The 16,919-nt window shown below is 35.1% G+C and overlaps 1 protein-coding gene across 1 annotated transcript in view; it reads right to left on the bottom strand.

Annotated features, from left to right (window-relative positions):
- Positions 1–16,919, bottom strand: part of MYCBP2 (MYC binding protein 2) — a 175,664-nt gene that overhangs the window by 57,243 nt on the left and 101,502 nt on the right. Inside the window, exons 41-50 of the mRNA XM_064408498.1 lie at positions 15,927–16,152; positions 15,550–15,668; positions 14,192–14,279; positions 11,197–11,246; positions 10,345–10,517; positions 9,961–10,105; positions 8,146–8,358; positions 5,642–5,697; positions 5,072–5,187; positions 2,877–2,974 (exon numbers count right to left, since the gene is read on the bottom strand). Coding sequence (XP_064264568.1) covers positions 2,877–2,974; positions 5,072–5,187; positions 5,642–5,697; positions 8,146–8,358; positions 9,961–10,105; positions 10,345–10,517; positions 11,197–11,246; positions 14,192–14,279; positions 15,550–15,668; positions 15,927–16,152 — 1,284 coding nt within the window. The remainder of the gene's footprint in view (positions 1–2,876; positions 2,975–5,071; positions 5,188–5,641; positions 5,698–8,145; positions 8,359–9,960; positions 10,106–10,344; positions 10,518–11,196; positions 11,247–14,191; positions 14,280–15,549; positions 15,669–15,926; positions 16,153–16,919) is intronic.

Genomic DNA, 16,919 nt, shown 5'->3' with positions numbered 1-16,919 from the left:
TTTGCAATAGCTAACCTAATTAGTTAATAAAAAACTTCAACCTATAACTAGAAATTACTTAAGGATCAGATCCGCTGACAGACAATATAATAAAAAACAGATTATGCTCATTTCTGACCATGATGAAAAATTTTATCATCTGTGTCTTCCTTCTGATACAGCACCTCTTTGCTAGGAATATTTCTGTGTAGCACAGTGAATTTGTAACTCCATAACCCCTCCATAGGCAGTTCTTCCATGGAGCACACACCAGCTGGATTCCAACTGAAGAACTGACTAATGCAGAAAAGCTTAGCAATTAGGATGTACATCATCCCTACAGTGCACAGCAGTTTTCAAGAGCTGTGTTGCTGTGCTTTTTTATTTGACAAATCTGCGAAGAGGTACATGTCACACAACACACATCACACAAGAAAGGGGTGCTGTCCAGCAAACCTTAACAAGGGCGTTATCTATGAAGGGGTGAGAAAAACCACCCCCAGCCCAGAGCTTTTGGCTCTGGTGGTTTTTTTGTTTTGCAATAGATGCTAGCTGCTTGTTGTGTTAGGATAGTAGAAACTATTAAAATATGTTAGGGACCAATCATTCTGGTACCAGTCTTACACCTTCAAATTCAGCTAAATTAGGACCATTTCCTTCTAGTTGATTCCAACTATCCTGATTTACATTGCATAGCTTGAAAAACAATGCTTTCCTCAATAGGATGTGGAATCAAGATTCCCGCAAGTTAGTGAATTTAAGCTTTGCAGACTATTAGGAGGCAGCAGATCTTACGGCTCAATACAGATCACTAGCATAGTCTCCTTCAGATTTTTCATCTGACTTCAAATAACAGAGAACAAAGAATACACATATAAAATCATACCACACTACCCATTCTCAGCTTGCAATTTCAGTCAGGTTTGGCCACAAAACTGGAATGTTCCAGTGCCTCAATGAAAATATTTTGGTGTTTCTAGCTGAGAACAGATCACCACTGAGAATGCACTGTTAGTGTCCTCTGGTCACAACTGTCGGAAATTTCAGGCTGACAAAGATGATGAAACAGTATTTAGAGCTCAACTATGCCCTTTTTGTCAGCAAAACATGATTTGGTATACTGGACTCTGACTGATGCATGTCTAATCTGCATTCTTGGCTTCAGAAACATGGAGCACAGTAATTGTACTTACTAATTAGTTACAATACTGCTGTTGATGCACAAATAATTATCCTGATGTGTTATGTGATTTATTATGACACAGAAGAAAGAAGACTGATTAAATGATTTACCACGAAAGGTCCAGTTTAACTTTTCAGCTGGCTCTACAGACACTAGGACAGGACAAACATGGCTCCTTTTTCAAAGAGAATAAAACTTGCAACAGGAAATGACACATGCACACAGTACAACACAAGAAGAGGATTACACACTATATAACACCTCAGAAGTCCAGAGGACTGACTTCTGTCAAGTACTTTGACTATTCCTTGACAACTTGACAGAGTTATCATGTTTGAACAAGTCACCCCAATTTCCACTGTAATAATTGAAAAGAAAAGCAGAACTTCTGTTCAGCAATTCATCTCATATCAAAGCAGATTCTCTTAACTTGGAGACAGCAAAACAACATATATGATGATCAGCTTGGGTGGAGGTACAATGAAGTTGCATGAGATAAATCTCTCTTAGTAGGAATTGGGAGTTCTAATTAAGATAATGAACTAACCAGGCAGTCTTCCTTCCAACAGAAGGGAGAAAGTCTAAAAGAAGCTTCTTGGGGGAAAAAAAAAAAACAAACAAAAAAAGAGAGCCAGTGAGGGGTAAATGTTGCATTGAAACTAAAAGTACATTTATTATTTTTAATTTGAGGCACAGCTTCAGGGAAAAAAATCTGGTTAGTAGTAGAAGCAGATGCTGGATGCATTTTAGAGACCAGGGAACCATACAACAAAGTTACTGTCTCTGGATTATCCTGAAGTAAAAAAAAAAAAAAAGGATGCACTGCATAGGTAAGAAGTTGTCAGAAACCTGAACCTTTTATCATATATTAATCATATGATTAATAATCAATGTAATCATATATTTCTTAACCACTTTCCCAATTTCAGCAGGACAGGAAAGACAACCTTGTGGTATTTCAGAATTCCACAACTTTAATACAGTTTTATTAAAAAAAAAAAAAACCACAAAAAACCAAAAAAAAAACACCAATCAAAAAAAAAATTAAAAGAAAAAAAAATCAGCACCTCATTTAATATCCCTTCCCTGCATCAAAGAGGAAGTACAAGGTATCTCCCTCATCTGGGCATTTTCCTTATACAACTGCCACCTATTTCAGCTTACTTTCTTTATTGTGTCTACTTTTGTCCTTTGGGGTGGAATGATAAGGTGAAATGGGCATGTCAAAAGCTACAGTAAGAATACCTTTCAAAAACATAATCATGCCATTCTCTAAGGAAAAAAAATATACTAAAGAAACTGGTTATGGATTTTATATTGACTAAAGATGCTCAAAACAAAATCTTTGTAAAATTTCATGCACAATTAACTTCGTAGAACAATAGAAAAGAAATAGAACTAATAATAGTGCAAAATTTTGTCTGTGGTTTTAACAATAGCCGTGATATGTTTGTGTGACAAGCCAAGGCAAATGCAGTTTCTGTAGAGCTTCTATCAGTTTTATGAATTCATGTACAAAAAGAAAATGAAATTAATTTCATTTTATCCAGTATATTAATTTCATTCCATTCAGCATATTAAAGTGATCTGCAAATATCCTTAAGTCTGCAGCACTATTATATGATAAAGTATACATTAAATAACAAAAAATCCCACCCAAACATAACTATCTGTTTTGCGTGGTTTTTTTGGTTTTTTTTTCAGTTCTCCAAACCTTGTTTGGCTGAGGCTCTGCTTTTGGTTTGATAAGTTGGGTTCCAGGAGGTATCATTCCTTTTGGAGGATCTTTTACTTTCACTTCTAGTCCAGCATCTATAAGCAAATAAAGACTAAGTTTAAAAAAAAATATAAGGGGATATATCAGTTAAATAGTAACTACAGTTTATCTGTGCTACAATTTAGAGTAAACAAAATAACCACTTACTTATCTGTCTGCCAAAATCAACACTTGCAGCTGCTTCATGGTGCAAGGCATTTATTTTTGAACATTTCTATTTTCATATGTGGAAATTTACAGATGTGGTTTCATGCCGTTGTTAGATACCTGTCACAGTGTACATACAAAGCACTACCAGGTAATTTTGTATCCTAATAGTATCTGTAGGGTTATGTTTCAAGGCATGGTCAACACAGAGTCTAATGTTTGAGAGGTGCAAGTGAAAGCTTCTGGAGAGGCAGTACCTTATGCAATGCTGTACTGCTACAGAAGCCAATTGCTACATGTGAGAGAGAGATATAAGAGCCTGAAAAAACACATTATACAACCAGAAAAGGCCTATAATGTAAAAAATTGGTATATATAATTATCAATGCGGTTATAAAACATGAAGGCACTGGAAAGTGACATTCTTGTTTGTGAAGAAAAATACATGTAAATACATGTGAAGAAAGATACAAAAATTTAAATAATAGATGAATATAATAACCCTGAGCAATAACCTTCAAAGAAATTGCTCAGCAATTACTGTTAAAAGCAAACAGCAATAGTAGATTCTTTTGTGGTTTTTGTTTCATTTTAGAGAGTGACTGTCTGAAAAACATATTGAAAAGAAGTATCCAGACATAGCAATAAAACTGTTGGTTTCACTAACATGCTTTTAAACAAGCATGGCAGTAACAGAAGCAATCTACAAGCATCAAGAACATAAAAGGTTTGAAACAAAGAGAAACTGTTACCAGTACTTAAGCAGTCAAAAGTTGACAGAATTATGGGTCAAGCATAAGTACATCAAAGCTTCAGAGGGTATAGTCTAATATAATGACTGAGTCAGAAAGCTCCACTGCAGAAAAATGGCACAGCTAATTATTAAGAGTATACTCATATCTATTTAATAATGAAGGTTAACAGTTATATTTATAATTTCTAGAAGTTTACCCTACACAATGCTTGAGGATGGTAGAACCTATGTAACAGTATAAGACCAGTTGATTGAAACTGCAATGTAATGTTTCCTCCAGAGATGACACACTGGAAAAAATACAACTGAGTGCATCACAGGCTCCTATGAAGGCAAATGTTCCTCTCTTTGAGGAACAGAGATAACCATTAATAATAATACTTTATATATCTTATCTTTTGTAGTTAACACATAAAAACAAATCTCATTCCATTTCTATATGAATTATGTGTACTTGCATTTATCGCTATGTATTTACTAAAGGTAGCTGACCAGCACCTTGGTCAGTATTGGGAAAGAGGAACTGCTGGTGCCTGTGAACTCACCCAAACCCTCTTATCAGATGTGGGTCCAGCTACAGCATGGTGTTTCTACTACCATCTTCACCATATCACCAATAAGGCTGACATGAGAGCATTCAAGATAAAGATATTTTTGGAAGAGCACTCTTTCCACCACACGCTATAGTATCTCATAGTGCAGTCCCCAAGACTGGCAAGGTAACTAAAAGATTTCCAGCAAGGAATGAACCAAAAGCATCTAAAAACTAGTACAAATAATTAAGAGTTTAGGTAGAGGCTCAGTTAAGACCACATATCCCCAGTTTTCCAGAATAAATGACAGTATGTATCTCAGTATCATCAGGAAGAATTGCGCCTTTCCTTAGGTTCTTCAGTGCTGGGCTGGGGTTTTTTCCCTTTAACTACACTTCTCTGTCACTCTCAGCTGAAATAAGACATTCTTCTTTCAATACAGAGCTGAGAATAAGAGAATCTGTTAATCTGGTAATCTAACCACATTATAAATACATGATTTGCAACATATATTCCTATTTCAGTGTGTGGGGTTTTCTCTTCTGACAAAGAGTGATTTAACTAGAAGGCTTCTGAATGAAAACTTGTCTACTAAGTTTTGCTATGAACTGTAATATTAAATCTTATGAGCATCAAGTGTTAGTATACAAAGTGTAAATAATATAAATTTATGCTTAAATATAGTGAAAATTCAGTACCTATTTCAATGCCATCTATAGTAACATGAATGGTATAGAGACCAACAGCTCCAGGAGTCCAGTTTGCACAGTATGTACCATCGTTATTGACTCTGATCAGCATATTTTCACTGGGTCTAGGCATAAACAAAACAATTAAAATCACTGAACAGTTACTGTCTTTTTGGGTGCAATATGTCATAAACATATAATGATTATTATAATGTTTAGTTTGGAAACTACTCTTTTTCTAGCAGATAATCTAAATACAATTTTTCCCTTTCCAATGTACTAAACTCCTACTATTTACTATGAAAATATAAACCTCTATTCCACATTTATTTAGAGCAAATAATAAAAGAACACATTCAGAAAGTAGCTAATACAAATAAGGAAACAACATTAGAACAATTAAGAAAAAAATATTTTTAAAAAAAATTGCTACATAGAAGAAAACATAATACTTGACTTCTGTGTTTCTACCTTTAGACACGATTACCTGTCAGTTACACTCGGGAGTCTGGGTGTAAGCATAAGTGTCAGGACATGTTAATGTAAATCCCTATCCAAAAGAAATTATTTGATATTTACCTCTTTGGTGTTGGTGAAGCAAAACGTAGTTCTTCAAAAGAATAATTTTCATATGCCTATACATAGATTAAATTCAAACACAAAACCAACAGTTATACCACTGTCTTGAATAAAAGAAAGCAGAGCATTTTCTTAAAGAACACATCAATCTAACTTTACACACCCCACAAGCATTGATGAAGGAATCAGAAACAAATTTCAAAACACAGAAATATACATGCATACATGAAAGAGTATTTTCACTGTCTCATTAAGCAGTCATTATTTAGATAAGAAAGATTGCTACTGCTAACAAAAACCTGAAGTTTTTGAATCTCTTCAAATGTGACTTTTATAAAACCCTTCTGAATCCAGGCAGTGCACTGAAGACCATGTGAAGACAAGAAAGCAAATAAGTTGCAGGTAAAACCTGCAAACCAGCCCAGGGGCTTTATCAATGAAATTTCATCCTTTTTCTCTCAACTCCAAGTGAAGATGAAATTCCCTGAATATTGAGGTGATACTTCCATTGACTTCCACTACAAAAAAGACCTGGTTCACTTCCACAGCATCTTGTGAAATCATTGCTTTGAAAAGCCCCCTAAGGAAACAGAGCTAGTCCTAGGAGTACACAAAGTCTCTCACCAAGAATCTGTCTGGGCTGAAATAGTTGCTGCGTTACGAGATTCTCCTGTTAAATCAAAACCAACAAAAGGTAGGCTAAAAGACTTTGAACATATATGCAAATCAGCCATCTTGGATCCCTGTATAAAGATATTTTGGATAAGTTAGCTATCTAACTAACTAAAAAAAAAGATTAAAACTAAAGATAGTTTTGACTATCAGTCCCCCAAACGTCATAATTTATTATACATATTTTTATTATGTGAGATTTTATAATCATATTTAGGTATTTGTATCAAGTACTGATACAATGTGTAGGATGATGTAAAATGGAAGTATCAGGGGATGTCTGCATTTTACATTGAAATGAGTGTGCTTAATAATTCAGGCAGGGAAATATAACACAATATTGACATTGCCTTGAATTTAAAAAGTTCTGGATGGAAAGGACTGAACTTGAAAGGAACCTTGGGAAGATTCTCTGGAAAAGCACTAAAGACAGAAATCAAGCATGTTTCAACAGGAGAGCTACTTTTTGAATTTAACCTTGGTGTCTTTTTACTTTTATCTTCATGAAGGTTCCTACTGTTATCTTCTAAGAGGATTTTAAATGAATCCTTCCACTTTCATTTTCCCTTAGCCTCATTTCAACTAAAAATGATTACACATTAATTAGCTGATATTAAGCATTCCTCACTCCATAAATCTCATCTACAGAAGAGTTTTTGAACACCCTACACTTGCACCACCGTAATTTACCCCAAAGCATCTCACCCATTACAAGATATACCACCCTAAGAGTTGTGTGGGCAGATTTGACACCTATCACTGGAAAAGAAGCAGCAGATACCCGTAGACAGTGGCTATCCGAAATATCATCTAAGCCCTAACTTGGAATAAGTAATATATTTCTGCATCCCCTCAAGTCAATTTTAAAAGAAGAAGCAAACCAAGAAGTGATGCTTGCAGTATCCCAAATAAAAATGTCAAAAATCCCACCTTGATATGCACATGAATTAGCAAGTTCTTAAACCATTTGTTGCACACTACCTTGATTTAATAGTTCTTTCATTGATCTATTAAGACATTATTCACTACCCAGCTGCACTATTTACACACAGGTACTGCAGCACTATCCTCTGCCAGTTTGCTGGTTCTGCCCCCACAACAAATCCATACTGATTATGCTAAGTATTATCCTTACCCTCCTGGCTAATCTTGTCTCATTAAGCTGTGCAACTCTTAGCTGTACACAACATGTCACATCTCATAACTGGGTCAGTATGGTACACATATGTAAATTTACTGCATGTGCTGTAACATAATCAAATCAACACTAGCTGCTCAGCTTTCACTTCTTTAAAAATTGTTCCTAGCTAAGTGTCTGAGCTGATCCATTTAACAGTGGCTCATTTAATCAGATGCTGCATAACACATACGCATTGATATATAAATCATTCGTATGCCTTTTTTTACTATGCTGAGCTCTTATTTTTTCCTGCTTCTCTATTTCACCTGTTCTAGTTTAAAGTATGCATTCACTGCAATACTCCAACTCCATATAAATAAAAATACTAGTTTAACTTTCCCTTCACCATTTTAATACCTGTTTTTATTTCTCCTGAATGACTGAGATTAATTTGTTAATCTGTTTAATCAAAATCAAAGATGACTTTCCTTTTTATGCTAATCCAATCGAACTTGCTTTAGAGTTTAACCAATTGGCCCTTTTGATGTATTTAGTTTATTGCTGAACTAATATTAATCAAAGCAATTTGCATTGAATATATTTTCATGTTGGGACCTAAAGTAAACATACATTTTTCCTTCTCTGCTGCATACCTTTACACACTTGGAATGCTGAATTCTATAGTTACATTGCCAAAATTGCAGCAACTTACCTTCATCATTGTAATAGCAATATACCGAGCTTCTTTTACTATCATTGGCTCATAGGAGGAATCAAGCTTTGGTGAAGGAAGTCCTCCAAAGGTCATATCACTGCTAGGGGAAACAGCTGTTGCAGGACTGCCTGGTATCCGCTGCACTTTTTTAACTTGTTCTTGTTGCAAAGATGTTTTTTTCTGAGAAACAGGAATAGCTTTGACTTCCACCTGTGATAAGATGTGGAAAAGGGAATATGATTTAGTGGGAAAACACACACACAGACATTTCTTTTAAATTTGATGCAGTGCAGCGACAAAGTGCTTAGAGTCCTCCCTGTAACTCCAGCTGTGTCAAAACCCAATGTTATCTACATTAACCTGCAAAGCCAAGCACAGCATCTTGGGAAGATGCCAATGGGCATGGGAGAAGCACCCAACTGACTCCACCATCAGCACAGGCTGGTGTCACTTCTGCCAGTTCCAGAGCACTGCCTGGCTGGAAACACACAGTCTGGTATGCCTAGGAAAGTTTTCCCAGAACAGAAAAGTGCAACAAAGGAGAAAGAGAGCCTTCCAAGCGAGTGCACAGACATCAGAGCAGATCATCATGGCCACTAGACCTGCATCAGCCAGACTGGATCCTGGCCAACTCTGCCACCTCACAGCCAGCACTGCACATTTATACTGTGCTCTTCAATGCATGTTTTTACTGACTTTTCCCCCCAGAGGTAGCACAGATCTCCATTAATGCAGGTAAGGTTTTTGTTACTTTAATACATTTGTGAACAGTAATGAAATAATAAAACCAGTAATAATTTTGATCATATTTTGACATATCCTTTTCGTGACTGATAGGATAAAATCACTACTGAGAGTCTTCCACTTGTTCTGTCACAAATTTAAGTCAGTAATCACACAAGTTTCACTCAAGCAGTGTTTGTGACTAAGCTGATTCTTGTGTTACTGTTGCAGAACTGCTGTTCATTATTATGTTTACAGCTCACTGTAAGAAAACTCAGTTATTACATCATATACAAAGAACAGATATGAGAGCTTTTCACACAGGAATCATGCCTTTGTAAAAAGTATTTACTCTACACTTGGGCTTGAACAAAACCAACTACTCCACAGTAGCAGTGGGCTTTAAAACAGAAGTAACCTAGTTTATTAGAACTACAGGAAAACCATTTTGTGTTTGTTTAGTTTGCATTGCTTTACTACTTCAAATCAAGCAGCCCACTTTTATAGATTCCACAAAATTCTTCTAACTCTACCTGAGGCTGTCAAGAACACCTCCTTTTCAGTACTGAAAAACAGTGGCTGAAGGCAAACACAGGAACACCAGTCCCTGCCAGTTATCCTTATTAGCTGCAAGGACTACAGGAATTTCCAAGAATTAGAAACAGAAAAGGCAAGAGTATTATTCTAGTCTAAAATAAAGTAACTATAAGGTGGTCCATTAGTGTGCTTTTGATTCTTTTTTCCCATCACCAAGTCTATGGTTTATAATACACTTCCCTGGCTTACAAATTAAAAAATAGATTATTGTCACTTTAATACATCATCACCACCCTACCTCACTTATGACTGATTATTTATGCAACTACACATGTGTAGTTCATTATAGGCAAGTTATGAATTTCATTAAATGGTGATGGCATAATACAGAATTTGGCAGGTTTGTGGATTTAGAGGTAAGAAAGTCTGATTATAATGAATTTATTTATGAATGCCACTTTCTGTCCTATACAAGAGTATTCTGTGGAATACCTACAATAAAAACTAGAAGACAACAAGATTAAGCAGAACAGCCAAGATTACAATAATTACCTTCATATTAGGAACATGAACAACTTCCCCATACTGGTCTTTTGTTTGTACTGTAATAACAGTAGGCCAACCACATCGGATGTCATCCTTATTCAAAATCAATGATGTTTTTTGAGGATCAGCATATGAATCTGGCTGCAGCCACCTAGAGAAAAGAAAGCCGCCTAACATTAAAATCTCTTAGAGCCCCCAAAAGACAAATTCTTACTCTGTACAAATGTGACATAGAGCTAAGAAAAGACACAGAGTATCTGAATGCCTACGTGCTTTTAACTAATGTATTAATGGAAACAATAGAGCCAAACAGTTTTATTCAACTAATACTTAAAATAACTATGAAAGTTCTATAGCCAATTAAGAGGACAAGCAACAGTGCAGTTTTACCTTGCAAGTCGTCCACCACTTGATCCTGGTACACAAGCAATGAAATCTTCCAGAAACGACTGCTCGTTGCTTTGTACCTGCAGGGGAAGACTTCCTTCGAGAGCTTCCAAAATGGTTGGTGAGTGAGATAGTGCCAAGCCTTTTCCAAGAATGCCTGAGTGAGCTTTGCACACCTTTTAGGTTTTTTTGGCAGAGGTTGGGGGTGAAGAGACATAGAACAGCTTTTCAGTAACATGTTCACATTTTTCCATAACGTGACACAATTGGTAAAAAACATTTTGAGCATTTAAAACCATTTAAGAATAACTTCACCCTGATAAAAGCTTTAAAAAAAGCTATCTCAGTCTATTAAACGATACTTTATGACAAAACACGTTAAATGATTTTGAGTTGAGGGACATTCAGCATTAAATCCCATTGTACTCAACAAAAGGCCATCAGCAAAGCAGAACAACTGCAATCCTATGATTATTATTTGGGAGTTGATTAACATCACTGCTCAGCTGAAAAAGTGATTTTATTTCTCTAATTACAAAGACATGTAAAAGACTGATTTTGGTAACATTCAAAGCTTGCCAAATACTGCAATTTCAGCCAAACAGGTATTTTTAAATACTTGGTCATCTAATGTTCTATGTGACATTGCATGTATTTTTTCCAAGCAGATTCAGTATAAAAAATTATTCCATTTAAATACTAAAATTCCGTATGATTTTCTTAAACTGTTAAATAATAAGCTGGATTCCATTATATGACAAAAGCCTTACAAAGCCTTATTTTCTTCTGTAGCAGTCAGTTTCAATGCAATTTTGTGCTTAAGTGCATTGCAATGGATAAAAAGCTGCAGCATACCTGTAAGGCAGCCTCTTCAAGTATCTCAAGATCCTCTTCAAACTCACTACCTGCTGGAAAAATGTAACAGTTATATCACCTACATATTACAGAATATGAGATTCAATTCTGTTTTGTGAAGCATTTTATATTACAAATTTCAAGTCTGCATAATGATGTAACATACTGTTCAATCAACAGCTGAAATATTTTCAAATAACATAGCAAACATGCAGTATTGTGTAGTTCAGTGCACACACAAATGAACAGTGTAAGTTACACAGAAGAACAAAAATTTGGTGCTTATCTTTTTATCTCCAAGGCACAATGTATGGCAAGTCTTTGGATGTGACTAGATACTTTCAGAAAGACTTTGAGAGGTCAAGGTGGTTTATGGGAAGTAGTATCTCTCAGTATGTAACAGCTGCTCCCTTTTAAGAACTTACCTTTGTAACTCTGCATAATTTCATATATTATGATTCTTCCTAAAACACAAAGCTCAAATATATACTATTACACAGTATTTTTCACAAATCCAACTCCAAAGTCTGATTCCAGGATGACCAGAACTGCCAAACACAGTCTTTTAACAGAGGAGTGAAACAAATAAGGCTACCATATTCCTACTGTCTTGTAAAACCATGTCAGGCAGTTCTACTCGTCAGAAGAAAGAGGAATAAGAAAATCAAGTTCCAAGGCAATTTTTAAAATTCAAAGAAATAAAGACATCTAAAAACTGCCCTAAGAAATAAACTACTACCAGAATTGATACAATTAAGAATGCAATAATACAAAAATACATAAACCAATTTCGCACCACTGTTTAAGTCAGATCTTGGTCATAGACCAGATCTCTCTTGGAAAGAGAGATATCTTAAATATACATCATGGACTGGCAAGAAGGAAAAACAACCATTTGAACATGGTAACTTGATCAGTATTTGGGTATAACTCTCAAAGATACTTTTCCTAACATGTGAAGAAATCACTTCCTGGTCCATCTTCCTTCAGAGCAAAATAGGCTTAACCTTGTTGGATCCTTCAAAACACTTTTATTCCTAATATTTCTAGAGGAATACTCCCACAAATATTTGACTACTTGCACATGGAATATATCCACTACAACAAACTACTTTACTAGAAAGTAAAGCCGTAGACATTATAACAAAGTATGAAAAGTCTACTGAAAAGGGCCTTCCTGTCTGTATGCATTACAAGAAAGTCTTTTATATGATTATTGATTCTATTATTCTACGTAGGTTTTTCTTAAGGGACACTCTTCCACAAGTAAGGTAACAGGGCTCTGCAGTTAGAAATCACAGTATTAAATAAGTATTTCTTTATATGCAGCAAAATTCTTTTCTGTGCAGCAAAAGATAGAAGATGCATAAACTAGGATGCAGAAATGAAAATAAGTCTGATACTAAGGCATTTAAATGTTGCTCTAAAAAACCACAACTTTACCACTTTTTCTGCCACAGTGTTTTTGAGACACCAGGCAAAGCACCCAAAGCAAAATTACACACAACTGAAAACCATTTTAAAAGGTTGCACAGTAGTTTCCATTTGCAAATACTACCACTGTTGACTATAATTCCCTAGTTTTGTTTACTCAGAGAGTCTAGTAGTCTGGGAGAGAAACAATACACTTATGTAGCACAAGCACTGTAATCTTACCAGCAACATTAACAGAGCTGGTTGTAGTTCTTGAGTTGATTTTAGATACAGTCATACAAATCAACTGCCATTAGATCAGTCATCAGAAAACTCCTTAGAGGCAATGCACCTATCCCTCCTGTCTTGAAGATCATACACAACCACTTTTGTATGCAGCTGCATAGGTAACTTGACTGCATATTTTATTTCAAATTTCTATGGGATAGCATAAAGTCAATCTATAATGTTACCCATCCTATTTTAGGCACTTTAACAGAACAAGCATAAAAGCTCCCAAGAGAGAAGTACAAAGTATTGCAAAATATGGGAGATTAAGGATTTCAATCTTTTGTTGTTGCACAGAAGTCAACAAAACTAAGGAGCTTGAGGAATAAGAGAGGAGGGCACTATTTAACCTGAAGAATTGCCTGTACTTTGGAGAGTGAAATACAGATCTACTAGTACAATTGAGGTGCCTCCTTACAACATAAAGTAAGAAATTTGTAAACAATCCAAATACACAAGTAAAATACTGGATTAAAAATACAAAGAAGGTTGTGTGATTGTAACTCCACACTGTTCAGTGCTCTCCTTCTCATTAATCCACGCTTCCACTGTAATAGTATGTGAGCTTTGATTTGTGCTCCTAAATTAAAAGGATCAGAGAGATATCCTGTTATAAATTATGAGCCTGTTTTTCCTATTTGCTGATGCTATTTAAGAGAAATTATATTACTCATAATACAGCTGCATCATTAGAAGTTCTAGTATCATCTCCAGATCCATTAATTTCCACAAATTCACTTTTCCTTACATTTTAAATTGCAACTGGGTTACCATAAACCTCTATTTGCAGCATCTGCTGTAAAAGTATGAGATTTCTTTTCTAATTGTAAAAAAAAAAAATTACAGTAGAAATATTTTAGCTATAAGATCTACAAATGAAATGGTCACTTTCACCTTTAAAAAAGTAATTTTAAGATTTGGAATTCAATACCGCAGGTATTTTTTCATACAGAGAGGTGTGAAGTGTGGGGACAAAAACCAGTGAAAGAGAAATACATAGATGATACCTGAACATTTATGAAGTACCACGAGGAAACTGGGATACAGTTCATACAGTCATACACTACCTGTGGATGGGGTGAGTTCATTCAAATTCAAATGACTAGGTCTCCCTCCTCCCCATATACACACAAAGAGAAAAAGGTAAGCAGAAAATACTGCCAGCTTTATTGTTTGATTCAGTTTGAAGACTCCATTTTGTATTATCATCTCTAATTAAAAGCAACATTAAGATTTGAATGTACTGTTAATTCAGAAACATGGAAAATGATGAAAAAATGAAGTATGCTCTTACCAATGGGAAGCGCTAAATCTTTCTTCATCAAAGCTGCTGCACATGATCCTCCTAAATTTGCCAGTTCTTTCTCCAGCTGAATAATACCCTTCAAATTAAAGAAAAATTAAAACAAGTGTCTTAGAAAATAGGACAATAAATACATTTTCCTGACAATGTTTTATATGAAGAAATACTGTATGTCCCAGATTGAAGCTTCTCAGCAATGTATTTCTTGTCCTACAGCTACTGCCATGTTTTGCTGTGACACAGGACAGTGTACCAGAATTTTTAGAATAAAAAGGTATGTTTGAAAACAATTACTTATAACTATTCTTTAGATGACAGACTTAAGTTATTGGCTACCATGTCTTAGCACTAAGCATTCAAAATATGCCAGCAGCTTTGTTTGTAAATGCTTTAAAGAAAAATAATGACATATGAATCTATATGGGTATTTTTGAATAGAAGTAACTTTTGCTTAAGGGAACACAGACTAATTATATCTATCTGTAGGAATTATAAATCTTATTCTGCTGAAAGCCAGTGTGACCACCATAGATGATAATCTTACAGTATGTGTTCTTATCTGATATGTCAAAATATTCCAAAGAACTTGACATTCTGAAAATCTGAAGACATGATTTAGCTTGAGCAAAATCCAGAAATAAGATGAGGTAAATCTTCTGTGAGGGTTGTAATGTAAGCAAGACGCAGACCTTGCGAAATCCACATGAAGCAACAGGGCCAGAGTCCCAGGACAAGGGAAGACATTTTTCTGGATGTAGTGTAAAACATATTAAGTGTTTTTAGTAATCTCTTAAAGTAAGCCAAAAGAAAGAACTGGGTCACGGATGCGAAGAAATCTATCTTCCTTTGCAATAAACAGTGGTGGAAATGACTCATGTCCTTAAAGGTAAAATGAGGAGACCACTGGGTAAAACCTGAGGTAGCCTAAATGCACACAGCATTTCCAAGGAGTCAGAGTTCTGGTGTTAAGTGAGCACTGGAAAATAATGCAAGTATGTCATTCAATAGGCAGTGACAGTAAAAAGCCTCACACCTTTTGATCTCTGATGCAAGAGTAGGCAAGAATTTCAGGAAATCTTATATCCCACTGACATACCAGATAAAAACACACTATATTTTTGCAGAGTGCCACAAATCACACAAAAGCCACTTCAATAGTATCCGGATTAAAGAATTCCAAATTAATAATGCCCTTAACAAAAAAATGTTATTACTTTTATATATTAATCTAAAAATATTTTGCTAATGTCACTTAGCCATAAGTTGAAATACGAAATTTTTTACCTTCAAAATATTTATTAGCTGATTTATTAGGTGAAACAATTATAACTATTCACTTTTTCCCTTACCTCATCACTTCCTGGACTAAATTCATATCCAATTGCATAACATTTGAAACCATAAAAACAAGCTTTTTCATCTTTCACATAGTCTGATGCAGTCTCCAGAGAAAAAAGTGCTTCATTCCCTTAGAGAAGTAAAAGGATAAATTAAATGAATAATATATTCCTCCTCTTTTTGTGCTTCTTTTATGTAAGTATATATGAAACCCAGCCTTTATATCTAAAATGTGAATTAAAACCATGGGAAAAACAAGCAGACCAATACTTCAAGCAAGAAGCCTACTATAGATATAATTAACTTGCCAGCTGGGATGAAGACACTTCTTTAACTTTGTTTGCCACTACTAGTAATTACGTCAGTATCTATGTAATTACGTCAGTACCTGGCAATACCAACACCATGGTAGGCCATCCTGAAGATCCAGAGAACTTTTTCAGTTCTATCCATGAATTAAGGTTCTCATGAACAGAGGTATGCTTTGGTCCAAATCCCAGGCTCTGTGCAATTCTGACAGGAATTAGTAAACGAAGGACATCCTCTGACTGAGCGGTGCCACACTGAGTGTCAAACTCTATTGTTATCCACCTGACACATTCAGGAAAAGTCACCTAAAACAAAGCAATAGGTTAATTATGACCAAGCTTTTGAGGTTATTAGGTTTTTTTTTTTACATTCACTTCTTCATTTCCATTTGGCCTTAACTCAGATTTAGTCTAAAGAAGTGATTTAAGTAAATCTCCAAAATTGTTTTGCCATTCTTTTAATTAACATTAACCTAATTTATTCCTTGCAATTTATGTACAACTGAAATTCTTTGCACTTTACTCAATTAGAATCCTGTGTTATAACTTAATATTCTGTTTAAGTATTTGCACTGGCACCACTTGTGATTGCTTTTAAGATTTCTGCACAGGTTCATTAAAAAAACAACTACAGACCACTGTGCACATTGAACTCTCAGATACCTTTTTCAAACTCAAGCTTCATGTTTTGTGCAATCCCAGAAAAGTACAGAGCAGCTGAATCCCAGTTGTGAATGTAGTTTGCAATAAAATAGCATATAGCTACAGAAATTCAAATGAAGTTACTACTAAACCCAAGGCTTTAGACATGCTCCATAAACTTTTAGGACAGATGTAACCATTATTGCATCAAGATGATCATATGGTAGCTACATTTTCTGCAGTGGATGTCTTGCTGTCTCACAGGACAAGCACTGGATAGTAGAATAATAATTTATGTCCTGTTCAGGCTCTTGATTACAGGTTTGCTACTTCTGGATGTCAATTTGACTAGAACTGACTTTATGTATTCTTACAAAACATTGTTTAAGCATTAGGTAAGAAAATCTGATATGTGATTATATACTCTATAT

The sequence above is a fragment of the Passer domesticus genome, chromosome 2 (assembly GCF_036417665.1).
Source record: "Passer domesticus isolate bPasDom1 chromosome 2, bPasDom1.hap1, whole genome shotgun sequence".
In the NCBI taxonomy this organism is placed as follows: Eukaryota; Metazoa; Chordata; class Aves; order Passeriformes; family Passeridae; genus Passer; species Passer domesticus.
Note: the sequence above shows the minus strand (reverse complement) of the source record. Positions and strands in the feature narration are given on the sequence as shown.